Here is a 27,321-nt window from a genome sequence, read left to right on the forward strand (position 1 = left end):
TGACACTACCTCTCCCTGAATCTCCTGACTATGGTCTAGTGAGCCATGCCTGACACTACCTCTCCCTGAATCTCCTGACTATGGTCTAGTGAGCCTTGCCTGACACTACCTCTCCCGCTTTCTGTCATCTCGACTTCTCTCCCTCCCATGTGTAGCATTGCCTTCTCCGGAGTGTGGGAAGCAGACATGAGCAATTCTGTCCTGACCTTTAGGGATTTGTTCTCCTCTAGAGAAGCCCTTCCTCACTGCCCATCAGAGCATCCTCAGGTCCTCGCTAATGCTGTACTCTTTCGCTTTCTTTATAGAAGCCATTCCCGTGTAAAGTTACAGAATTTCTTTGTGTGATTAGGCATTGCCCATCCTGCCCTAGATCAGCAGTTCTCAACCTGTGGGCCACAGGACTCCTGTAAAGGAGTCAAATGACCCTTTCACAGGGGTTGCCTAAGACCATAAGACTATCGGAACACAGATATTTACATTACAGTTCATAACAATACCAAAGTTACAGCTATGAAGTAGCAGTGAAAATAATTTTATGATGTGGGGGTTACCATAACATGAATTGTACTAAAGGGTCACAGCATTAGGAAGGTTGAGAACCACTGCCCTAGACTACTACTTTCTGAGGCCAGAATTTTCAACTCCTCTCTTTTTATTATGCTCCCAAGGCCTAGAAAGGTGGTTAATGCAGTAGATACTTAATTGATAAATACTTGCTGTTAATCAGAAAATTAAGGACTGGAGTTGCTTAACCATTTCAAAGCCTAGTGTTTCATATGAGAGGTCTTTTCTATAGGGTGTTGGGTAGAGTAAGACAATGTGTATCAGCACAGCACAGCACAGTGCTCAATGTGATCCATAAAGATTTCTGTCAATTGTGTTTTGGTTTTCTTGGTTGTTGTTGGATAGACGTTATATAAATTTATATCAGCATGAGATTAAGTGTTGTTGCTTTTGCTTAAAGTACCAATGAAGAGCAGCATATACTTACTAAAGCTTGCGCTTTTGCTCACAAGATATCTGAGATGAATTTTATGTCTCTTCTAGAGTTACCAGGCAGGGATTATTTCAGATTCTTCTCTTCTTTTCCCGGGAGAGTATCATGGCTTCTCTTGATAGAAAATAAACGCATTGTTTAAAAAGGTTCCCTTGGGTTATTGTTAATATTCTCACTATGATAGAAAGAGAAGAGCACGCAAGACAACAATATACTGTATCTAATGTCCAAATGATTTCCGGACTTAAGAGGGCCTCTCAAAGCAGAGGGGCAAGATGCACAGTCAACTGGAGAGCTTAGTGTATATTGGAAGCCTGGTACCCAGATGTTCTAGAGACTGGAATGCTAAGGCCCAGGCCAGGCATCTGCTAGCTAATGCCAAATTAGCACTCAGTGACCTCAGTTTCCTCTGCCTAGGTAACGTAAGTCATCACCATATGGGACCTCAGAGTATAACATCTAAGGACAGATAGGAAAGGTTGGCCTGTGGCTCCCTTTCATACCAGGGATAGAAAGAATTAGCTCCAAAGCATTTGTGTGTTCTCTAAGAAATCAGCTGTAATTATAGTCCCAGAAATTGTAGTGTTCCCCATGGAACATCGAAATTTACTAAGTGGTATAGAGGAAATTAAACCGCTATGACTGTCCCAAGTGTGGGTATTTCTTGTTGCTGATTATCCCCAGAGATATGCATAGGCCTTACCTATAAAAAGTACCAGTGGAATCCTCTGACTGTTGCTCAGCTTAGAGGTTGCAGCAGAATTCTTCTAGTGCTGGTATGTTCACCTATGGAATAAACTTAAATTATCTGTAAAGATATAGTTTATGGCTGCCTATCTAGTCATACATTTACACATGTGCGTATGTAACATGCTTGGATCAATTTTGGCATCTTTTCACTAGCCCACAGTTTTAATTGTATAATTATGATCTAACAGGAATGCACTTTTCTCTTCTAGTGGCGCCTACTGCCCCTATTCAGAAATCAACTTGAATAAAGAGCGCATTTTCCCAGACCGCCTAAGTGGTGAGATGCCTCCATCTAGTCCGTCATTTCCAAGAAGTAAAAGGACAGACATGAACGAAAGCTCGTCATCTCCTGAAACCAGGTAATTGAAGTGATGATGCCTGCATTGTGCAGAAGCACTCTCGTTGTCTTGCAAGAGGTTGTGGTCATGCATGCTTGATGTTGTGTGGCAATGTTTTCCTGTGGATGCACATGACTTAGCCAGGTTGGTTTGTACTCCCAGAATCCTAGCACTGGGGAGGTAGAGACAGGAGACACACTATACAGTGTAAGGCCAGCCTGATGTACACGAGACCCTGCCTCTAAAACAAAACACAGAAGTTCTTCATCTACCTTTAAACAACAGTGGAGATCCATTCTCGGAAACTCACTATTATCGGCCCTAACACTTGACCAAGACCCTTAAATCCTTAACTGAACGTGGCTGTGATAGCATGCGCCAAGCCACTGGCAAGGCAAAAGCAGGAGAATTGCTTAGATCAAGATCAGTCTGAGCCAAACAGTGAGATTCCATGTCAAATAAATATATAAGTAAAGCGATTCAACCCTGAGCGGAGTGTCGCCCAAGGCCGGCAGCTGTTTGTAGAGGAACTAAGTAGAAGAGGCTCTACTTTTTCCCAGATGTGTTTCCCTCTTTCAAGACAACTGTGAAGTTGTTATAAAACTCATAGCGTTATGTTTTAAATTGTATATGTATGCATTACAATAATTTCAGTGTGTCTTGTGCGGTATTGAGGGAAATGGCCAGAGGTACTTATGTGTAAATCTCAGAGCCACAGTGATCTACTTCCGGCTGGAATTATTTATTCAGGAGTTAAGGGTGGGGGCGGGGGTGCATGCCTTGAGGTGTAGACAAGGATTTGATCCTTCTTTGAAGCCCTGAAGCCTGTGCTGGAGTGTTCAGAGTTTTTCATAATTTGACATTTCTATTACTGTGATAAAACATCACAGACCAAGATCAACTTGGGGATAAAAAGTCAAATTTATTTCAGTTTTCATTTCCACTGCACACACAGTCCATCACTGAGGGAAGTAAGGGCAGGAACTCTAAATATGGGTGGAATCAGCAGTCAGGAGTCGTTGCAGAGGCCAGCATGGAATGAGGAATGATGCTTCTCGGCTTGCTTTTCTAGCACCACCAGCCCGGGGGTGGCACCTCTCATGGTGTGCTGCCCTTCACCCACACCCCCACACCAGTTATCAATCAAGAAAATATACCACAGGCTTGCCCATGAGCAAATCTGATGGGGCATTCTCTCAATTGAGGTTCCCTTTTCCCAAATGACTTGCATCATAAAACTACTCAGCAAAGAGTTGTAGACTCTTCAGAAGCCTATTTTGCTTTCATTGCGTCTTCTCAATTGTCTTTTTCTGCATCACCATTGGATAAAGTCTTGGTTTTAATAAGCAAGGCTTGAGAAAGACACATAATGTCATCTCCATAACTAGTTGTATAGAAGTCCTTATTTCTTCTACTTTCCTCCCAGATGACCAAGAAACAGTAAGTCAGTTCCGTTTTGAACAATCAAAAATATACCAAGAGTTTGTAGAATAATAATTATTATGAGGGACTGGGGAGATGGCTCCTGGTATAAGCATGGAGCTTTGAGCTTGGAGCTCTGACACTTGTGGAAAAGGCAGGCAAGGGTACATATCTAACCCCAGTACTAGGAGGGGGTGACAGGTAGATCCTGTGTGCTCCCTGATCAGCCAGTCTAGCTCCCAAGTTCAGTGAGAGGCCCTGTCTCAAAATCTAAGGGAACCTGTGTCTACCTCTGGCTTCTAGATTTGCACACATGGGTGAGAGAACCCTGCCCCCAAACACAGACACATACACTCACACACCAGTGCCACCACACACATATACACAGTTTTAAAAAAAAAAAAGATTATGAGAATTATAAACATTCTGCTTAATTAAAGCTTTAAGTCACTGAAACGTAAATATAGTAAATAATCTCACGTTTTCATTCAAAGCTTATGCAATCCCTGGCAGGGGAAAAAAACTTTTCTAAAAATTATATGCAAAAGTATTTTACAAAATAGATTTAGTAACTAACGTATTGGTGCCCTAACAGGGATTATCGTAGGAGAGTTCTTGTTCCTTCTAGACATTTCTCAAATGTTACTTTCTTGAGTAAATAGTCAATGATGCAAACCCCTTCCACAGATCAACGAAGGGCATCAAAACACTGGATGTAGAAAGTTGACGAACTAAGCATTCCCAGCCGTGACTCTCCACCCAGCTGTGCTCTCGGCTCTGTGCTCTTTCCTCTGTGGAAAGTGATATAACAGAAGAAAGCAGAGAATGCCCCAGCTTATGTATTGGCTTCTCTGCATGCTGTGCATATGACCTTTAACCTTTCACTTGTCTCTTTGATTCTCATAGTTAAGTGAGGATGATAAAGGCAAAAAGTGTAATTGGAAAGTTCTCCAGATGATAACTACTAAGCCCTAAGTGTCTGTGTCCCAGCAGTCACTCCCAAATAACCACACAAAAACGTATTAATTATAAATGCTCTGCCAGTAGCTTAGGCTTGTCTCCAGCCAGCTCTTAGAACTTAAATTAACCCATTTCTATTCATCTCTGGGGCTGGTTTACCTCATCTATAAACTTTCCATGTTGCTTCTTCCACATCTGGTTCATGATGACTCCTCGGACTCCACCCTTCTTTTTCCCAGCATTCTCTTTGTCCCCAAAGTTCTGCTTAGCTATAGGCCAATCAGCTTTTATTAACAATGAGAGCAACCTGTTTTCATAGTTTATAGAAAGGTTATTCCACAGCACTTATTAAATGATAGTTTTTATGAGCATTTCTGAAAGAGAAATGGGTTCTTTGTTTGTTTCAGAGGCCTGGTTGAGTCTCCCTTATCCAAAATGCTTGGGATCAGGATGTTTCAAATTGGGGATTTTTAAACATGTTATATTTGCCTAAACTTTACAAGTTGAGCATTCCTAGTCTGAAAGGCTTTAAGAAACACTCAAGAAATTTCTGCTTTGGGCACATTTTAGATTTAGGGATCAGAAGTATTCAGCCCATATTTCCTTTATTTCCTAAGAGTACGACCGTAACTAGTCAATTTCTGTAGTATTCCTGGATGATGTCCATAATATCCGTGTTCCCATTTCTTCTGTGATCGCTGCTCACCTCACATGTTTAGCGGATTTCCTGTATATAGGTTTTTAATTTGTCAGACTTGAGCTGCCGTTCTGTACTTCTTAGATAATTTTCACTCCCAGAGACAAGCTGTGAGATGGATCTGATTGCAAGTGGCTTATTTGTGAGGTGAAGAAAACACCGGTAGGGGACTGGGAGTGAAGCAGCGGGGAGACAAACAGAAACAGCTAGCCTGTCACACCAGTTCCTGCTGCAGGGCAGCAAGGTACAGACCTGCTGGGAATGCTCTGTGAAGTGTGGAAACCACACATTTCAGAGCCTGCCTTGGGGAGGGGCAGAGGAGTGGAACTACTCACATGCCCCTTTTCTTCTGAGGCCTCCGGATGAAGCAAGTGAGCATCAGGCCTGCGTGTGCCGAAGAGGCTGTGCACTGATAGGAACTCTGTGCCATCACCGTACCCATTCACTTGTCCCAGAAGCCAGATAGTCCCCAAGCGAGTGATGTCTTGGTATGGCTTTTGGTTCAGCGGTCAATCTAACAGGCAAGGTCAAATGAATAGTGCCAATTACATGCCCATCCTTTCCTACCTTGGCACTATTTTAAGGGTTACCTACCTGAGGTAGGCCTATGGATGACCGATACTCTCTAGCAGCGGTGCCCAAACTGTTGCATGTCAGATGCCCTGTATTGTTCTTAAAGTTTAGGTTTGGGACCTGTACCAACCCACCAAAATCTTCTAGGCTAGGGCCCTGAAGTCTGAATTTTAAAAATTCTTCTGATACTAAATCCCCTCCTTCTTACAATTTTCAGTGACTTCCTGATGCTGGGCATTGAGACCTTCATCCCTAATGTAGCCCCAATGGAGTCCTGCATTCCCCTAACTCTGCCAGCCTCTTTCTTCAGGCAGATACTTCAGCTGTGTTTCTCTTTGCAGAGGAGCCAAATCTCTGCCCTTAAAGCCACCATCCTGCCCTCTAAGAAGCTTTGGCTGACCCTCAGTCCTGTGGATCAGGCCATTATACATTTGAAAAGACTTCCTCAGAGTCTTTGTGCCTTTTTTTCTACTTTCTGTCATGGTAGAGGCCATGTCTATCTTCCTGTCCCTCGGCATGGAGCATCCTTGATCTCCTGAGGATGTAAATGCTTTAAATTAGCCATCCTTTCTCAAAAGAGAAATGCCAGGTATGTGATCTGAGAGACATTCATTATGTAGTTTTCTCTTTATGTACTTGAAAGCCCTTACATTTTCCCCTTTGTGAGACTGCCACACCAGATGTTTAAGAAGTTGTTACTAAATGATGATGCAGAGTCTCCAAATACATTCTTGTACTCTTGTAAATTAGGGTGAGACTTTCTTACTGGCTATTTACCTTCCTGGCCTGCGTAGATTAGTAAAGATACTACATGAGCATCAGTGTTTATTTAGCAAACCAAGGACAGGGGTGAACCTGCCTTTCTAGTGACCAGAGAAAAGGGTTCAGGGACCATATCCGAGAACTTTTCTCTACCTGGGATTCAGCATATCCTCGAGTCTTTTTGTTGGGTTCTCAAAGCTTAGACCTGTTTTCTTTTAGACACTGCTGGCTGTGCACCATCCCTAGGGCATCCGAGATAGAGATGGGGGTATTCATGCAGTCCTTTTCCATCTCCACCCTCTTCCCTGTCTGTCACAAGCTTAGTGAGCGTCTGCTGAGCCAAGAGTGCTTGCTGTAAGGTAGTGTCCGCATTTTGGACAGAGCAGTTCATCATTACCCTCTTACTGCCCCTGGCTGTAAGATGGTAGGTTTTTCTGGGGATGAATATTTACATCTCCGCCTGTCTCCAGCTGAGTCAAAGAATATGCGTATGTATTTCTCTATGTTTTAATAAAACCTGGGTCTGGATCTTTGATTCACATGGGATCATCTAGGCTGCTTAGTTAAATGTGGCTTTTGACTCAGTACATCCCAGGAATCCTCCGCTTGACAAACAGTCCCAGGTGACAGGAGCAAGTGATCTCTGCATTGGACTATTGCAAATGACTGTAAATGACCCATTGGAAGGGAGCATAAGGTACCTTCTCACAGAGCCTTACTCTCATCAAGTCTGTCTGCATCTGCTTGTACGTGCATCTAATTAGACACTATCTCTACTAAAGAGTCACTGAGGGTTTTAAGCCCCACACTGTCTAAACCCTGCTTAGATATAACCACAGAAGCCCAGTAAAGCATCTTTAAAATGCTTGGCAATTACTTGTATTACTTTGTAAGGCATGTGCCCACTGCTAAACTTAATTTAATGAAACAATTCAATCTGTGCAGTTCATTATAGGTTCTCAAAATGCCTTTTCAGTTGTAGGACCAGTGCTACAATTCTGAGAATTACATAGTGCTTGGTATAAGAATTGCTGCCATCAATCTGATCGATCTTTTCCACATGAACTCAATTTTGCCAGTCATACCAGAGCCCATCTATATCGTATTAAACAGATGAGGAAATGAGCTAACATAAAGTATGATGGTGTATTCGTGTGTGTGTGTGTGGTGTGTGTGTGTGTGTGTGTGTGTGCGTGCATGCTCATGCGTGCCTTGCAAAATGATCGCACCAAGCAGAGTAGAGTTAATTAAAGCCAAACTCATAAATGATTACAAAAGTTAATCAGCAGTCTTGGGGAGCTTGGGTTTTCTGGTCCTGGGGACCTGCTATGGTCTAGAGTTAGCTCTCTAGGTATGCATTTCCCCAGCTTCCAGAGTCTCCCTCCTCCTGTCAGTAGGCTTCCAGGTACACATTCGGAGCTGTGCAGGTGTTCAGGGATCCGAGGCTTGCCTGTGTAGCTGCTGTGTGCACCAGGAAGAAGCTCTGTTTGAGTTAAAACACTCAACTGCTCTGGCGACAACCGCTGTGACACCAAGGCAACCATCAAAAGTGTCAGAAAAAGAGGAGTCTCATTGCCAGATGCTGTGAAGTTGTCGGAACAATATTGTAACAGATCTTAATTTATCTCTCGACTATCACTAATTCCTACTCCAGGAACTGTTCCATTTTGAACAAAAAAGCAATGGCATCTGTTGTTTTTTTCTATGGCAAGCCAGAGCAGAGGACTCAGTTTCCCTGTGAGAGCTCACCTTACTAAGTAGAACTTCCATTTCATGGGGGTTGACTAATTAATTGCTGGGTGCTTTTTTTCTAGAGCCTTTTTCTTTGGTATCTTGATAATGCATGCTTGATACACTCTCTATATTCCTTTTATTATGCTCCTTTGCTGACATATGTTCTATATGTTAAATTATAATTTTATGGGATTATCAGTCCAGATGTTTCACTTTTAGTCATTAGATAAAGAATAAGTTGTGTTTACCTCTTCTCAGTCTTGTTCATGGAACCATGGTTAATTAAAACCCTTGCTAAGCTATTACCAAAGGAACATAACTTTAAAAATTCCTAGTTTCAGTGTGGACCCATAGGCATGAGAAGACACTGATTTAATCACCTGTTCTGAATCCCTTTAAAAGGACACCCTCCTTGTTCTGAGGCTTCTCAAATTTCTACATTTGTAGATGTGTTCAGGGCAGGTTAAGAGCCCAATTCTTGACCTTTGATATTTTATCTATGAATGACTTCAGCCCAGAAATTTTTTAAAAAGCTAGTGAGTCTTAAAAAAGAGGTAATGTTTTGGCATTCAAAAGTGACCCCCTAGGCCTGGAGGGATGGCTCAGCCGTTAAAGGCTAGGCTCACAACCAAAAAGTGACCCCCACAATTTTTCTAGGGCTTACCCCATAGGTGTGTTCCCCCCTACATTTCATACCCCCTGCCTCTTCCCATGCTCGATTCAGCGAAGTGGCTAAAATCAACACATCCCTGCAGGGAGGGAAAATGACTTATTGTTGCATATTTTCTTGATGTCATTCTCAGCAGACTGGGGCTGGCTTAAGCAAGGCTGGTCAGTGAAAAGCCCACACTCTGGGGAAAATGAGCTGTGAGCCTTCAAATGCCACCTGTTTTCCTAGGCACACGCTGTTCCTGTGTTTGTTTCCCCAATATTTACCACAGGCATAATTCAAGTAAGAGAGTAAGACGTTTACAATGCGACACATAATTACAGAGAAAGAGATGGCTGACTCACAAGAAATTCTGCTTCACCAGCTAAGCAACTTCTACTGTCCTAATTAAAGCCACCGAGCAGTTTTTCTTGAATAAGCTTTTGCTGTGGCTGTATTCGGTTTAAGCAAAAGAAATGTCATAATAAACGGTTGCTTGGAAATTCTAAAATCCTAAGAGGAACTGTGCAGTCGGGGCACTCTTTGGGCTTCTTCACCCTTGGTGCTGGAGACGATGTTTATTCCTAAGCTGTGGCTGCTCCAGAACTCACTATGTCAGCCAGGCTGGACTTGAACTCACAGAGATAACTCTTGCCTCTGCCTCCCAATTAAAAATGTGTCCACCACAATCACCTCGTCCTCTGTCTTGGTTTTAGCACACAGCTGGTCAAGACCTAGCTTAGAACCCTAACTGATGAGCTATCTGCCTATGGAAACCATTACTCCCAAGTCTTCTGTAATGCTTGAAGAAAGCAGCTCCCTGAACAGGTCATTTATCCCAACATAGAAGGAAACAGTAGCAAGGGAAAGCTGGCATAAGTTAGGCTCTCACATGTGTGTCTGGCTCTGTGCTAGGCACTTTGTAAATATAAATATAAATATATTCAGTCTTCAGATTGTCACATTAGGACTGATTCTCCCTCTCCTGCCAATGGTGCAACTGAGAACTTGGGAAATTAAGTAACTTGCTGCAAATGTCTATGCAAAGCTAGTTAGTAGTCGTTAGTAGTCGAGCTGAAATGTGAATTAGGTCTGCTTCCCGCCAAGGACACACTTGGGAGCACAGCTTAGGCTCCCTTGAGATTGCAGACGCAAGTGAGAGTAATGATCAAGACAGCCAAGTCAAGAAGCTTCTGTGCCCAGTGACAATGGAATATTAAAGTACAGTATAAAATAACTTATTTTTTTAATCTGTCGAGATCTTATCTTGTATTTGACTACAAAAAATACTGTATTACTGCAGAATTTTCAAGTTGTAGTTTGTTTTGATCCCATTTCTGTGTCCCTGGACTATCACTGGGAGTGGGCGAGGAGGCTGGGGGGTGGGCATTAGCTCTTGGTCCTCCTTGCGTGCCACAGCCTGCTTTGCCAAGTCCACAAGTCTCGGTCCACTCCTCCCGTCGCCTGCCCACTCTGCCACAGGAGGGTGCAGAAAGAGCTTTTGGCCAAGGAAGCTGAACATCTAAGGAGGATTTCATCTCTGTGAATGGGAAGAGACCTATAGAGTAGCAGCAATTGGAACAGAGAGATTTCCCACAACACAGAGGAGGGGAATAATGGTTCCCCAATGAAGAAAACATTTTTAAATTTTGAATAAAATATAAGATAATTAAGAACATGTAGGCAGGTTCTTCATTCTCAGCTTTCTCAAGGAAGGGCAGTTTGAGAATAAGTGTGTACATGAAGTACACCCTTTGCCATCCCGGAACAGGGGCATGCTCTTTATTTTGAAGAAACCCAATGTAAACATTAAAGCATATTGGTTCTAATTGTAGGTCCTTGGTGTCAGGAAGACCTGGTGTGTACTCACCCCTGTAGACATGGACTTGGTGTCTTTAGGTTTTGGTGTATCGAATACCAGACCTTGCATCAGGGAGTGCTATAGAATATCCAGCCTGCCAACCACTCAGCCGGTATGGCTTGCAGTATGTTCATAGGAATGCTGACTGACCCCTTCCTCATATCTGAATGGGCTGCTAGGATCTGTTCTAGTAGACTGGATGTTGGCTCCTTCCGTCTTCCACGCCACTAAAGGAAACGGCATGTGGAACAAGAAAGAGCCTGTCACGTATTGAGTTTGAGGTTTATATGAGTTGACTTGAGAATTGAAAAACCGATTATATTTTCTAAAAGACAAACAAAATAGCATTTTGTTCTTCTTTTGGGTATGTTTTGGCATATTTGGGTATAAAGGAACTTTTGGCTCCAAAATGTTATTTTCCTTTTCTACATTTCAAGACATAGAAAGTTGATATTGTATTTTTACATACACTACAAAGGAGTTTTCCTTATGTTTAAGTTTATTTGGGGTGTTTCAAGACAAGATTTCTCTGTGTAGCCCTGGCTGCCCTGAAACTCATCTGTAGACCACACTGGCCTCTAAGACTCACCTGCCTCTGCCTCCTGAGTGCTGGGATTAAAGGCATGCACATCTTAAGACAATTTACTTTGAAGAGTAATTATGCTGTGTTAAACCCACAAAAGGGCACTTTGGTTATGAGTGACTATTTCTGGTCATGAAAATGCACAAACAAGACTTAACTTTCACTTTTTGTTTCACTTCTTTTTTTTCTACTTTTCAAAAAAAAAAAATCAATCAGTTATCTATCTAACTTCCAAAGAAAGGCACAAGAAATTGTTGCGATTTATTTTCTTTGACTCTGAGAAACACTAATTTTAAATTATTTCACAACAGTGTGTGATTTTTTTCTGATAATATTAATATAGCCACCAAAAAGCTGCTTCTTTTTCGTTAGTCACAATATTAGGATAAAGAGTTTGTAGACACAAAGAATGTTATTTCTGGCTCAGTGCAAACAAGTCTAGAAATGTATGCATCAATTTAGTGTGTAGCCCGTTGATTTTGACATACTGTAATTAGAAAGTATGGCTTCATTGGGTCTTTTGTTTTGTGGGTGTTTTATTTTTTCCCTTATTTTTTGTGATACTGGGGATTATGGGGCTTGCATGTGCCAGCCAAGCACCCCAGGGCCAAGTGGTATTCACAGCCCTCTTTGAGTTTTTGTGTTCTGTTTTGATTGTTTGTTTTTTGTTCGGGGGTTTGGGTCTCACCAAGTGGGCCCAGGCTGGCTTTGAACATACTCTATAATGTAAATCTCCTGTCTTGGCCTCCTGAGTAGCTAGGATTACTGGCCCATGTAATCAGGGTTGGCTGATTCTATCCTGTTTCTATGGAGAAAACACGGTTTTTCTGTCAACACCTCGGGTAATGTCGCTTACTATCCCTCAGTTCTCACACGTGGAGTAAGAACCCCTGGCTGTTGAATTGGCTCTGTACTAGATTATACAAATTCAGGGTGCTCTGGAGGGACGTGGGCTCCTCAAAGTCCTCATTCGGAGTTCTCTGGGTCTCCTGGGGGAAGTATTTCTATTGCGTGATAGCTGGTTCCTCCTTATCAAACAGGTGCTCATCGCAGCAGTTAAAAGATGTCTTCGTAAAAGCTAAGCCAGAAGCTCAGGTTTGACTGAAGGTTAATGTGTACTCTTGGAAATAATGTTTCTGGCATGTAGTGAACATTTATTGCCTGCTGCTTCTGGTAGTTTCATTTAGAGAGTATGTGCCTTTGGGATGAAAAGTAAAAATTCCTTTTGTGTTAGATTAGTATGTTTAATTGTTTATTCATTGTTCTTGAACCTTAACAGTACAGCCTGGGTCAGAATAGTCTGAACATTAAGTTTTGGTTCTTTGAGTCATACCAAAGAGTGTAAGAGTTATTACTCCATTCCAAGCTATCAGAATTTTCAATAACCATATCCTCCAGGGCAATTCATCTTCATAACATTCTTATCATTAAAAATCTTTCTGAATAGCAGTCACCAAGTGATTATGAAGAAAGTAAGCACTTATGGCTGTCACTTGCATTAGCTGCTTTATGGTGGAATTTCATTCTTTAACATTTAGTGGTACATCCATCTGTCATTAAGTTAAGGAAAAAAAAAAACAGTTGCTACGATACAGTTCTGAAATGCTTTAAAATTCTTTTGTCATAAAATACTGAGACAGCTGTTTTTCTCAGGGAACACCGTGCTAATGACGTCAAAGAAGATTCCACACAGAAACCAGAAAATGAAGCGAGAACGTCAGCCGAAGCCAAAGGTAGCCATAGTGTTATCATGTCGTTGTTGGTTGTTACCATAAATAGTCAAGATCCAAAAGCTCCACTGCAGGCCAGGGATGGAGTCCCATGGCGGAGCAGTGCCCAGAATGCACAAGACAATGGGTTTGATTCTCAGCACCACAGAATAAGTCAGAGTGAATAGAGACAATTGGAAACTGACAGTTGGTACAGCGTTAAATGTAAGGTTTGCAAGGATATTCTCTTTGATTCTTGCCACACATTTTCTTTAGTGTTGCTGGCTCCACTTGCTTCAAATGTGTTTTAAAATCTAAACAGGGTTTCAGCTTGATGTGAAGGCACAAAATGAAAGGACGATCACTTGAACAAGTGTTTGCTAGAGTAAGTCATTCTTCTCCCATCTTTGTTTCCAAGATGATAGTTTAAGCAGTGAGGGCTTAATGACTCTTAGTCATCATATAGATTGAGCTTGTAATTTGCTTATAGCTGGGTAATTATTGTTTGTTTTTTCCAATAAGAAAATGCTAGTCTGGCTATCACTATGTTGCCTGTTCCTGTAGACTTTCCTTCTCATGTGTGTTGCAGTTTGGATGATTTTAGGGTTGGGGAATGGAACCTAATGACTGCCTGTAACGAGAACCTGATGATTATAGAACAGTAATTAATGATTACATTGAAAACTGTGTACAGGGTGATGTTCAGCGTGGTTTATGGTAGAATAGTAATTAATGAATACATTGTAATCTGTGTACAGGGTGATGTTCAGCATGGTTTATGGTGCTTGCGGTAGCACTAGGTACAGATTCTACAGTTGGCCAGGCATACCAATACTGTGGAATTGAGATGTTTTGAGTAAGCCTATTCTATAAAATTAATTGAATGTGTAGAGTTTTTTGTTGACTTTCACTTAGCACAGTTTCCTTGTTTTCTATTCCGTTTGTATTCCGATTCTTGGCTTACCACACCGTACTTGTGTGGCTGTCTTCCTCTGAGCCCCAGGGAGCTGCAGCTTCCAGTCAGACCTGAGATTCATGTTTTCTGGAGACACTAGGATACCTCCGACCTTAGTCACTGAATGGCTTTGTAGCTCTTGGTCCTTAATGCAGACACAGCCTGCTGTCACAGACTGAACTCCCTGGAAGCAGACCCTGAGAACGTTAATGGGGAGGCTAGGGAAAGAAGCAGAGTTGGGCAAATTAAGGAGGCAGGCCTAGTATAGAGAACTGGAGCAGATGCACTGAGTATCTTAGGTTATCCCAAGACCAGCAAGAGGGTTGGACTTTGTGTCTTGGAATTGACCAGTCCTCTGCTGCTGACTGAGAAGGGGGTGCTAGATATTTTCCTTCTCCATAATGCAGAATATTTTACAGAACATAGTAGAGAAAGAAGGATTTTGCTTGCCCTCAGCTGTTGTAGAGTGAGGCTCATGGTAACTTGGGTTTTTGCTGTGGCTGTGGGAGCTTATAGAATGAAGCAGGAAGCAGAGGGAGACCACCAAAGCCACGCTGGGCTGTAAGCACAAGATGTGCCCCTATGCCCTGCATTTAGCAACTAGACCCCATGTCCCAAAGGTTCTACAACCTCTAAGAATAGCGCTGTCTGCTGGGACCAAGAGTTCAAGCACATGAGCCTGTGGGAGCCATTCCACACTGAAACCCTGACAGGGTACATCTATGGACAGAGAGGCTTCCTTTGTCTTAGGCAGTTCCTGGAGAGGGGTCTTTGTAAGCCCTTTTGTCTCAACAGACAGGAGAGTCCACTCCTTCATCCTGAAGGGAGACTGAGTACCTGCATATTTGTATATCCAGCCAGATCTCTAAATTTTCTTCTTCCTTTAAGAAAAATCAAACCGAAGAGAAAGAAATCAAGATCATTCCGTGCAGGTAGGGTTAGGCCAGCTGAAGTCAGTCCAGGCTTTCAGCTTCCATGATTTTTGCCTATAAAGCAACGAGCATTTTCGGGTTTTTGTTTATGTTTTGTTTAGTTGGTTTTAGCTTTTTAAACATTCAGATCTTCTTTAAATTGAAAAGGCATCCTTCTGTTATAGCTTCCATTACTGCCTCTGCTTCATTTGTCATTTTCCTTGACTGGTAATATCTCTCTGTCAAGGTTTGGATTGAAAGGATTTAACAGTTTGGTTGCAGTATTACACCACATGGCTAAGCACACTGAACTGACTGTGGGTGAGTCGGTGACTCTTACAGTGTCCTCTGTGGGTTGTGATTTATGTCACTAGCCTGTTTTTACCTGGCAGAGGCCTTGTTCCCTGAGGCTTATAAAGATCATTAGACTCTGCTGCCCGTAAGTCTATACTCCTCAGAATATTTTATAGCAATTTTTACCAGCAACCCGGTGGCTGTTGTTGTCTTTTATTGTATTGTATTTTTAATCTTTTTTTTTTTAACTTTAGAGGAAGTTTCATGTGTATTTTGTGAAGAACACATGCTTCTTCCATGCTTCTTCAGGGTGAAGCCTGAAGGTCAGGTGTGGCACAATCCATTCTGGGTCCATTGTCCACTCTATAGCATGTTGGTGACCCAGCCTTCTGCCTCTGCCTCTGGAGGTGAGAGAGAGACACTGAAGGGGCAGGATTCACTGAGGAGCCTAAGCAGCCACACAGGACTTCTTTCTAGTATCAGTAGGATTTAGGCTTTTGGGGCCCACAAGGACTATTTTGTCTTGAGTCTTGGGACAAACTGATGAGACGAGAGAGAGAGAGAGAGAGAGAGAGAGAGAGAGAGAGAGAGAGAGAGAGAGAGAGAGAGAGAGAGAGAGAGAGAGAGAGAGAGAGAGAGAGAGAGAATTTCTTCCTAAAACAACAACAACAGGACTCAGATCTTTCCCGTAAAGCCAGTACAGTCTGTGTAGTCATGACCTCTTTTTCTGTACTATTTCTGAGCTTGGTCTTGAGAAACTGACTATAATTTGCTCCTTTTTCCTTATCTCCTTTATTTGAAAAGATTTCCACCATTGTGGGGAAGCCTACATAGTGGAGATTCTGTAAACTGGCCTTTTCCTGACATTCTTATGTCCTGGGGAAGGTACAGTTCTTTGTTCTCTCTGCAGGCATTCTTTTTCATAGGATACACATGTTCAGAAGCTGAATGCTGTCTAGTGTCATGTCAGATTCTCCTGGGGACATGGAGCATCCTTTTTGCCTTTAGAACAGTTGGATTGATTTTTTTTTTGGATTTTTGGCATTGACGTTACCCTCAGATATTTTTCATTCCTGAATTTAAATCTAACTTGGAAGTCAACTGTATGTCTGTGCTTGGTGATTCGAACCCGCTTGTTTTATGAAACACTTTTTGTTCACCCTTTTTCCATTTGATCATCAATTTTTAACAGATGCATCCCATTCCTTCCTTTCTCATTAAAAACCCCTTTTATAGGCTCCTGGAATATCAGCCTAGATGGATTATTGACTCATTTTCATTTTTACCACTTTAGATCTAAAAGACTGTTGATTATTTTCATTCCTTTCAAGACAGAAGTAATTTCTACCACCTGCCAAGCACTGTATGTTAGGATAAGCGCTGTGGAAACCTCATGCAGTTCTTCCAGTAGATTTTAAATTGGCTCCACTGAGATGAGAGAGCAGAGGTCTAGATAGTGTTTACCTGAATCCAGAATGTAGCATCTTGGTTAGGACCCTGTCGTTGAAGGGGCCAGGATGACAGCCTTTCACTTCTCATATCTCTGTGTGGCTGAACTTCTTTCTTTCCTTTCTGTTCCAAAGAGCATCATCATGGCCCTGGCCGACACTGCAGTGACAGGAGACACTTGGAGGGTCTTGCTCCACTTTTGTCACTGACTTAAAAGCAAAGAATGCTTAACGAACCAAGTAACTTGTATCGGGGAAGACTTTGCTCCAATGTTTTGATCGGTTTCACTTTAGGACATTTCTAAATGATGGAAAACTCCTTGAAAGTGTTGTTTTTCATTCAGGTAGATGGGGTACGAGGAGGGCAGTAAGAAATGGAGTCTTGGTGAGACAGGAGTGGCAGAGGTGCCTTCCAAATTGAATGTTTGTGCGTTCTGAAGCACGCTGTACACTGCAAGCCCCCTCTTTCTCACTCACCATTGTGGCAACCATTGCCACCGAAGTCTACTTGCATTTATTTTAGTCTGCAGTGCATGTTTGTTCAAATCCTGGAATCACATCCTGTGCAGGAATCAAACAGTCACTTATGCAAAGATGCGTTCCTTATCCCATTTGGATGAGAATAGGAAGGAATGTGTTTTATGGTTGACGAATGCCTGGGCTGTAACAAAAAAAGCTGCCAAAGGAAGGAGTGCCAGAGTCACTGGGACAGCATATCTCAACCTTCCGGGGTCAAGTGACATTTTCACAGGGGTCGCCTAAGACCATGGGAAAGCACAGATATTTACAGTAGCAAAATTACTGTTGTGAAGTAGCAACGAAAGTAGTTTTACAGTTGGGGGTTACCCCAACATGAGAGACGGTATCAATGGATCCCAGAACTAGGAAGGTTGAAAACCACTGTGGTAGCAGAATCGGAGGGGTATATGTTTATTGTACCATCTCCAAAGACTTCAGACTTGTGGTGACAAGCGCTGGTACATTACCGTGGTTGTTGGCATTGGTTTTCTGATGAACAGCGCAGAGCAGTAGAAACGAGCTGTGAGGAATACAGCGTCCAACAGGAAATGGATGGAATGGGAGTGATGGAGCCAAGTGCCGGTGTTACTAGAGCACGAACAATTATAGGACGGAATGAGCAAACATTTGTAGAAGACTTACAAATGGCATGCAATCAGAAGCCAAATTATAAAGCAATCTCTATCCTGTTGCTCTAGTGTGAAGACAGAGTTTTACCGTTCCTGTAAGCCAGCCTTGTGTGTACGTACATTCATTTCAAGTACTTGCTAAACTCTTGGGGATATCTAAGATGAAGCTATTAGGTTACTCACCTTCTCCCACATTTTTTATTAAGTACTGCACGGTCAAACCTGGGTTCTAGTGCATTCTAAGCAAGCACTCTGCCACAGAGCTGCATCCAGGCACACCCCTATTTTCAACTTAAATAATTTAAATTAAAAGAATAAAAACAAATGTGCTTTAAATTATTTAAAGGAATAAAATAAATGTGGTGGTTTATATTTGGTTTATAATACCTATTCAGTAAAAATAGAACAGGCACTGAAACCTGGATTTGATGAAGCATGGAAAAGAGGTATCATAAGGTCTGTGATTGTGTCCTGGTACATCCATTTTCCAATAAATGACAAAACATTTATTGTCATTTAGGGCTGAGAAAATTTCCATCATACATATACACCACATTTTCCTTAGCCTCTCCTCTGTTGTTGGACACCTAGTTTGGTTCCATAAGTTAGCTATCGTGAACATTGATATGCAAGTATCTCTAACGGGTCCACTTGATCTCTCGGGTAACAGCCAGCAGTGGGAGATCTGGGTCAGAGTTCTTTAAGAACCCTCCATACGAGGTCAGGAGTGGAGTGGCTGGACTGATTCCCACCATCAAGGTCTAAGGGTTTCCTTTTGTCCGCTCCATGCCTGGATTTATTAATTTTTCTTAAATGACTGACACTGAGTAGATTGAGATTTTTGATTTATCTCTTTCTGATGATTCGTGAGGTTGGGTTGAACATTTTTTCATATGTTTATTAGTTATTGTATTTCTTCCTTTGTGAATTGTCTGTTCATTTCATTTGCACACTTATTAACTGGATTCTTCTTTTCTTGCTACTTGGTTTTTGTTTGTTTTTTTGTATAATCTACATATTTTCTACTATTCAGTGGATTTCCTCTCCACTTGGTTAACGCTTTTCTTTTATTGCAATAGTTTTTTTTTTTTTAAGGCTTTCTTTGTGTAGCCCTGGCCTCGAACTGCAATAGTTTCTTATCTCCTTTTAAAAAGAAAAAGCAAAAAAAAAAAAAGTTGATGGCTATGTGACATCACTATAAGTGACCAAGGCTGGAACAAGTCAGGAGAACCAGCTGCCTGCGAACAAGTTGCAGGAGCTGCAGATTGGCGTCATTTAAAGCACAGGTGATCAGACAGAAATTTTGAAGGACAGTTCTGTCCTGAGGCACAGTTACCTAGAGCATTCAAGAAGCACCATCGAGCAGCACGTGATAGTCGTCAACAGTGTGTGTAAACTGAACCTACAGTTTACTCACCATGGCAAACATCAGCAAGCTATAATTACTCAATGAGTGTGGTATTGAAAGTACAAAGTCTTTCCATGTCCACCTCCCTGATGTCATTAGCTCGTGGGATGCCTGGCACGTGGGGCCGTCCTCCTGCCTTTCAGATACACATTTCCTTCTCTTTCTCTTTTTCCATTGACCAGTTGTTCGGGAAGAACCTACCCCTGCCATCCAGCAGGCTCCGCAGGGACAGAAGACTCAACAGGTACCGCAAGTACAGCAGGCTCAGGCTGTACAGCAGCCCCCGCAGGTACCGCAGCCTCAGCAGCCTCCGAAGGCGCCACAGACCCAGCCGCCTCAGCAGGTTCAACAGGGGCAGCAGACTCCGCAGGCGCAGCAGGCGCAGCAGCTGCCTCCATCCGCTCAACAGCCTCAGCAGCCTCCCCAGCAGGCCCAGCAGGCCCAGCAGACTGCACAGGCGCAGCAGACTCCCCAACAGGCCCAGCAGGCTCAGAGGCGGTCAGCTGTCTTTCTCTCCTTTAAGCCCCCAATTCCATGTCTGCCCCTGCGCTGGGAGCAGCAAAGCAAGCTTCTTCCAACTGTCGCTGGAATTCCTGCCAGTAGAGTTTCCAAATGGAGCACAGATGAGGTATGTTTGCTTTCGTTACTTTATGTTGTTGTCATATTTGGTCTATAGTGCAAGGATATTGGCCTCATGAGTGGTAAATGCATTTACTGAGTAGAGTCTACTCTCTTGGAGGAATACGAGAAAATTTGTTTGGAGGGAACTACCTAAACTATAAGTTTCAAATATATTTTAGAAGCTGCAGCACTTGGATTCCAATTTATTCTTGCTTTTTATTAAGCACTTGGAATTTTGATATTATTTTTGACAGGTGTCAGAATTCATTCAGAGCTTGCCTGGGTGTGAAGAACATGGAAAGGTGTTTAAGGATGAAGTAAGTGTTCGTCTATATTGCAATATGTTTCTTAATGAATTAAAGCCCAGAGATGCAACAGTGGGGAAATGTGTTAAGTTAGCAGGCAGGAAGAGATGAGTGCAATCAGAGAAGACACTTCTGGCGTAACTGCATTACAAGTGGCATTAACCACTTGAATTAAAATGTCTTACAGAAGAAGAGGTCCAAGGAAAGCTTGGACAAAGCATTTCCTGATCGTGCACAGTAGAACAAGGCTCATTTTAGCAGTCCCCACAAAACTCAATAACATGTTCTTATATAGTTCATAGCACAGAAATAAATCAAAGGAAGAAATTAGCAGTGCTTTAATATGGGAATTTTCCCTTATTATTTTAATTTCCGATAACCCATAACAGCATCAGTCCTGGCTCCATTTGATGCTAAGAATAAAGATTACCGTTAGAGCCAGGAGTAGTCTTACCCATGCCTCAGTAGTATGTATAAGAACAGGGATTTATCACTGTCTACCTTGAGATTGTATCTTTAAAAAGTATTTATTTATTTCAAATTAGTGTAAAAGTAACAGGTTTCCTTATGGCATTTTCATATACACTGTTTCTGACTAACGCCTTCCCACACAGGGTTCTCCCCCATCTCCCTGTTCACGCCCTCTTGTCCCATTCTGTCCCCAGTATTCCTCGTTCAGCTTCATGTCACATGTGGTCCACCACCCTTCCCGTCCTGCTTCCTTAATACTTCCAATTAGAAGCTAGATTGTATTTGAGACAGCATACAGTATTCAGTCTGGTTACTTGAATTAATATGGTCATGTCCAGACCCAACTAATTTTCCTGCAAATTTCATATTTTTATTTCTCTCTGACTGAGTAAAATGCCATTGTGTATATGTCCAACTTTTTTATTTCCCATTAAAGTATCCATGAACGTATAGACTGATTGCATTCCCTTGCTGCTGTGAGTAGAGCAGCAATAAACATGGTTTTGTGGGGATGTAGAGTCCTTTAGCTATTAAGGAGTCTCATAGCTGGGTCTTATGGTGATTATATTTTGTTCTGTGAGAAGCTTCTACACTAATTTCTGACGGGGCTGCAATAGTTTGCACTCTTTCCAGCAGTGGATAAGGGTTCTCCCCCCCCCCCCCCGTATCATCTCCAATATTTGCTGTCATTTGTTTTCTTGATGTTAGAACGTATGTAGCAATCGATGAATAACACGGGGCAGTCAGTTCTCTTTCTCATGTGGGTCCCAGGATGAAACCCATGTTGTCAGGCTTTATCCAGTGGGCCATTTCAACAACCTCTGCATTCTATATTTCGTAGAATGGGGAAGATATTAAAAACAAAAACAGCTACTTACTTCTATAAGCCTGCAAGTAGTTAATTCCAAGGAATCCAGGCTTGTAGTAGCTTGCTTGGTGTACCATGGCAAAGCATCGATCCGTAGTTTAAATAGCAGAAATAAACTGTCTCAGAGTTCTGGAGGCAAGCCTAGAAATCTGCCTTCTAACGTCTATTCTAGCCTGTCCTGTAGCCTATAGATAGTTCACTTTCTGTTTTCCTATGTGTCTGTCTCTGTGTCCAAATTTACCTTTTTAAAAAAAGAAGAAAACCTTTTGTCTTATGGATGCTAGTTCTCCTGGTCCAAGAGCTCACCTGGCCTGTGTGGACTTTCTTAACCAGTTGCTACTTACCATCGCAATGACATTATTTTCACTAATAAGTTTCATTCTGAGCAACTAGGTAGGGCTTAGGAATTCAATGCAGAATTTGCAAAAGAGGGCCTGGCAGGATGCTCAGTGGTTAGCAGCAGTGCTCTTCTAGAGGACACAAGTTTGATTCCCAGCACCCACATGGAGGCTCACAACTGTCTTTAACTCCAGTATCAAGGGATCCACTACCTCCTTCTATCCTCCACAGGCAATGCACATGTGTGGTGTACAGTTATACATACAGGCAAAACAACAATACACATAAAATAAGGGAGGGAGGAAGGGAGGGAGGGAGAGAGGGAGGGAGGGAGGAAGGGAAAAAGGAAGGAAGGACCCAAAGGAAGGCTTAAAGAATTTGCAGCTTGGCATTGTGGTACACTCCTTTCACCACAGCATTCCAGAGACAGGGGTAGGTAGATCTCTGTGAGATCAAGGCGAGCCTAATCTACATAATGAATTCCAAGACATCCAGGGATGTAGAGAAACAGGGATGTCAAAAAAACAAAAACAAAACAAACAAAAGAGAATTTTCAGTTTAACCCCATCAAGCCATTCACTGTGTCAAACTTTCCAATTACTCTGAGACAGAAAAAAATGTCTTTCTTGTTGTTCAAAATGGGGAAATTGAAGAAATTGATGTGTCTTAAGGCCATCCAATTCCTTATAGGTTGAAACTTGTGTGTGTGTGTGTGTGTGTAAAATTTGCCACATTTTCACCCTACTAAACCAAATAAGCATTTTCATCATCTTGTAGCTTTGAATTTCAAAGTGTTCTATTCTGTAATTCAGCTTTTCATCTTAGAAGGGGCCTAGAAAGAAAAGGCTGTGCACAATCACCCCGATAGTGAAAGAAACAGCCTACAGTCTGTGATGCTTAATACTGGTCTTACGTTCTTCCACCCCTACTGCTGTTGTCTCTTCTGCTTATGGAAGCTGAGTATGGCCTCGCCAGAAAAAAAAAATACTGTATTTTCCCTCACGGTAGAAGGCTGAATCTGTTAGGTGTTTATATATGACTGGTTCTTTGCCTGACTTCTTTTTTTTTTTTTGTCCAAAAGCATTGTTATCTTTTGTAACTAAAAAACCAACATATTCTTCTTGACTAAGAAGGACTCAGAGGAACACAAGGTTTGGGGATGGGGAAATGGCTCAGTGGGTAAAGGGATTGCAACATGAACATTAAGACCTTTGATCCCCACCACTCAAATAGAAAACCAGGCAGGGCAGCACATGTCTGTAACTCCACCACTGAGAAACAGCTGGGTTCCTGGGACTCGCTGGCTACACAGTTGAGCTAGAATGACAAGCTCCAGGTTCAGTAAGAGACCCTGTCTCCAAGAGTAAGGTGGAGAGCTATAGAGTTAGACATGCAAAACTGAACTCCGGCTTTCTACACACATACATTCACATACTCATACACACATATTCTCTCTCTCTCTCTCTCTCTCTCTCTCTCTCTCTCTCTCTCTCTCTCTCACACACACACACACACACACACACACACACACTTGAAGTTATAAGCAAGTATGACCTATTTTTCTGTGGACTAAGGTTTCAGACAATTGAGTTTTGCCTTGTTGGATGTATGATTTTAGGTAAGAAAGACCCATAAATCAGGAATGTTGTATGAACTCTAGTGTATGCCTTCTGAGTATTGCTGTGAAGTCACCTGTATATAATAACAGCATATAGCTGTGTATGTCCCGCAACAATGCATCTGGTTAATCCATATTCCTTTGTTTGTTTTTTCCTTCCTTTATTTCAGCAAATTGATGGAGAAGCATTTTTACTCATGACCCAAACAGACATTGTTAAAATTATGAGCATTAAGCTGGGTCCAGCTCTCAAAATTTTCAATTCTATTCTGATGTTTAAAGCTGCGGAGAAGAATTCCCACAATGAACTGTGAAGGCGGTGAATTCTGGTACCCTCAGCTTCCGCTTTAAAGCTCATCATGTTTATTCAAAGCACAAGGGCGGTTCTAGCTCCTGAGGGAGAAGTTTTCAGGACTCACAAGGGCAGCGCACGGGAGTCCATCGGTCCCTCCAGACTGCGCATGCGTTCCTAGGAACCGTTTGCCTGGGCTTCTCACCAGCCGCTGGCCAGCACCAGTCATCTTTCAGTTCTGCTCACCGAGCTAAACTTATCTTTGTAAATCTTTTGGAGGTGGGAGGAGGGTGGGGAAACGGGGGCTTCATTATTTATGGATGGGGGGGGAGCAAAATAAGAACTTTCGGCATTTTGTAAACATTGTTGGATTCTCTTTCATGTACACGTTCTTTTTTTCAATACTTTCGGAAACCTTTTTATATAACTGAATTTCAACCTAAACCAAATCCGTTGAAACCTGGCTGAGCGTAGCCTGGGACTAGTGTCAGTCGCGTTCGCCCTGTGCCATATTTGGAATTGCAGCATTAGCCAAGTGTAATTTCGCGAGTCACGATACTGCCTAACTGTGTGTCATCCTTCGTTGGGACTGAAGAACTGTAAATACTGCCTTTCTTTGAATCCATGTTTTTACTTTTGCACGTATTATGAATTGTTAAACAAATTACTTTTCACCAGCATCTTTACTGTTGTTACCAAAAAAAAAAAATGTATATAAAAGAACGGAATTGAAAAATAAAATATATAAACCTACTTAGATTTGGATGAAGCAGTGTATCTGAGCGGATCAGTTTTGCACATCATGGTGCCCACGTGTTTGCAGCAGTCAGCTCCGGAGAATTGTGTGTGGTTGGTTACCTTCCAGGGTTGATCATGAGCTTGATCTCCGAGATTACCGTGTGCATCTCTGTAAACGGCATGGAAGTAACTGGTGCTTTACAGGAAAGGACTCGTTCTGTTGACAGAAACACTAATGGTTCAAGGGATCCCATCCGTCTTGCAGGTCCTCCAGACCCACGGGAGGCAGTGTGTGGATGGTACCGCACAGACCTGTGTGACAGAGAGAGTCACACCAGCAGACCCAAAAATTCTCCATGCTCACAAGTCCCCAGAGCCGCTATCGGGATCTGCCAATGTGGAGCGATCCTTTTCCTATTAAATATTTTGCCTTGATTTTTTTTTTTTTTTAAGCATCTGGATGCACTTTAAATGAAAGCCCCTGGTTATTTATAAGTCCATAGCTGGCGGTGTTTCTTTTGTAAGCATGCACTTCTAGGGGAAAAGGTAAATTATTTTGTCAGGCTTTTGATGGACTTTCTAATGCCAGGATTAGACATTTGTTCAAGGGCCGCTTTAAAAATAGAAAGTTTCGTGGCATGCTGTCGGAACTCTGGGGGAAAGTCCCACCTCTTTCCATAAACTCTCTAATGCTTTTCTGACGTAGGACTTCCTTTGATGTGCCATCGTAGGGGTTTATTATCAGCCCTTTGCATTTGTCATGATTCAAGGTAAAACAGGGTCCGTGACATCTGCCGTGTCCAATTCATTTCTCTGCATGACTCTGCTAAAGAAGCTTTTTTGTTGTTATTTTTCCTTTTTTGTTGTGTTCAGTATTTGTACATTAACTTGCACTTGTTACATGTGATATGAATGAAATAAAAACTTAATTGCAGATTCTCTTTATTATATGTATGATTTTTAAGGAGGTTGTTACATTGGAGAGGTAGGGAAAGGCAGAAATAACATCATTTCTAAGAAAAGGTATAAGGCATGGATGTATATTAGAACACCTACCTGGCATTTATTTGTGAGACCCTGGGCTTGACCTGCTCCAGGACAAAGCAACAACACATAAACCACAGCAACAACATTAAAGATACCATTGGACCGGGAGCTGCCTCCATTGCTGAAGTCCCTGTCAGGATAGTGTGAATCCCCGGCACCCATGTAGAAACCAGGCACATCTGTAACCCTGGTGCTGTGAGGCCAAAGACAAAGGGATACCTGAAGCCCATTGGCCAGGAAGTCTACCCTAAAGACTCCAAATATAGTTAAGAGACCATGCCTCAAAAAAGTGTAGGTTGTGAGGCTAGAGAAATAGGCCAATGGTTAAGAATACTTGACTCTCAGCCATCTGTAGCTGCAGTTACAGGCGTCCAGTCCCCTCTTCTGGCCTCCATAGGCTTTGGGCACATACGGTGTACGGAGTTACATGCGGGCAAACACTCATACTTCCTAAAGAGGAATAATACAGAAAGACACAGGATTATAGGAAACGGACCACTGACCACACATAGTCACACAGGAACCAGTACACACACCACAAAGGAAAGGTGTGTGTGGCAGGGGGGCAACATAGCGATCTAATGACTGTTGGATTGAGTATTTTTGTCAGTGTACTTAGGGAGGGATAAGTATTTTTTTAAAAAATTCAGCAATCACATTTTTAGCCCAAGTAGTTTTCTTCCACATTGAGAATTATGTTTTTCTTTCTAATTTAAAGTGTATGCTATAATGAAAGAGATTTCCTAAATTTTATTAAAGATTTAACTCAGGGCTACACAGAAAAAAACCCTTTCTGGGGAAACAAAAACAAAACAAACAAAAAAAAAAGACTTTTCTCCTAAGCAGTGTGCTGTTCTGTTGTAGGAAAAGCAAAGCATTGAACATCCCTGAGTGGTAAGGATTCCGTGTACCTCAAGCATGTGATCCTTCACTGTCCCATGGCTGCAATATGGCCTAAGTGTTAAAAGAGGAACTAGGAAGGGCTGACGGTAGGGGATGCCTGAGTGTATAGCTTAGGGTGAGACGAAAGAGAAGGATGCTTCTGTGGGATGCGCAGGGACTGTCCTTGCGGTTTGGAAAGATGTGCAGTACAGTAAGGGGCAAATGAGACCTATCTACAGGCCCATCTGTCCATAGCCTCTGCCCGTCACTCTGAGCGACGGCGATACTCAGCTTCCGACTGTGACCCTACAAGGAAAGACACACTTCAGAATTTCATAAACCCAGATTGAAGACAGATTGTGGAATTTTTAAACAATGGATTCTTGGGGGTAATTTGAGTAATAAAAGTTTGTGAGGCAGTTATTTTATCTTAGTGAAAAGGAAAAAAAACTGAAATTTTCAGCATTTTTTAAAACTTCATTTGATGGAATAATCCAGAAAATGCTTACCCAATTGTGTCGCAAGTATTAACACACTGAAATCGCTGTACTATCTAGGATGTGAATTAGGAAATAACATGATATTTTGATGATAATATCAAGGCATACCTTAAGCTATTGCTTTACGGTTTTTCCTCGTGGGATTCTTCAGAAAACCGAGTACTGAGTCTTGTTAGATCTCAGAAGTACTGCCTCACCATTATTATGAGTGAACAAATACATTTCTAATGAGACCATAGACCACAGGCTGAGCCTGTAGGGAAGGAACCATAGAAGATGGACATGCATGCTGACCCTGTGCCAAAAAGACTGTCTACCAAGGAGGTTGCCTCAAGACTGCGGCTGTCCTCGTGTTCGAAACTGATAGAAGGAAACCAAAGCGTATCAGACCAGGCAGGCCATCTGGGGTAAGGAAAACGTATCAGACCAGGCAGGCCATCT

At 42.2% G+C, this 27,321-nt stretch overlaps 1 protein-coding gene across 1 annotated transcript in view; it reads left to right on the forward strand.

The window, feature by feature from the left end:
- Positions 1-25,375, forward strand: part of L3mbtl3 (L3MBTL3, histone methyl-lysine binding protein) — a 112,665-nt gene extending 87,290 nt beyond the window's left edge. The window contains exons 19-23 of the mRNA XM_013351442.2: positions 1,957-2,106; positions 12,980-13,059; positions 19,382-19,827; positions 20,075-20,137; positions 23,592-25,375. Coding sequence (XP_013206896.1) covers positions 1,957-2,106; positions 12,980-13,059; positions 19,382-19,827; positions 20,075-20,137; positions 23,592-23,735 — 883 coding nt within the window. The 3' untranslated portion in view covers positions 23,736-25,375. The remainder of the gene's footprint in view (positions 1-1,956; positions 2,107-12,979; positions 13,060-19,381; positions 19,828-20,074; positions 20,138-23,591) is intronic.
- The last annotated feature ends 1,946 nt before the right edge of the window (positions 25,376-27,321 follow it).

Source organism: Microtus ochrogaster, linkage group LG4 (genome assembly GCF_000317375.1).
Source record: "Microtus ochrogaster isolate Prairie Vole_2 linkage group LG4, MicOch1.0, whole genome shotgun sequence".
NCBI lineage: Eukaryota > Metazoa > Chordata > Mammalia > Rodentia > Cricetidae > Microtus > Microtus ochrogaster.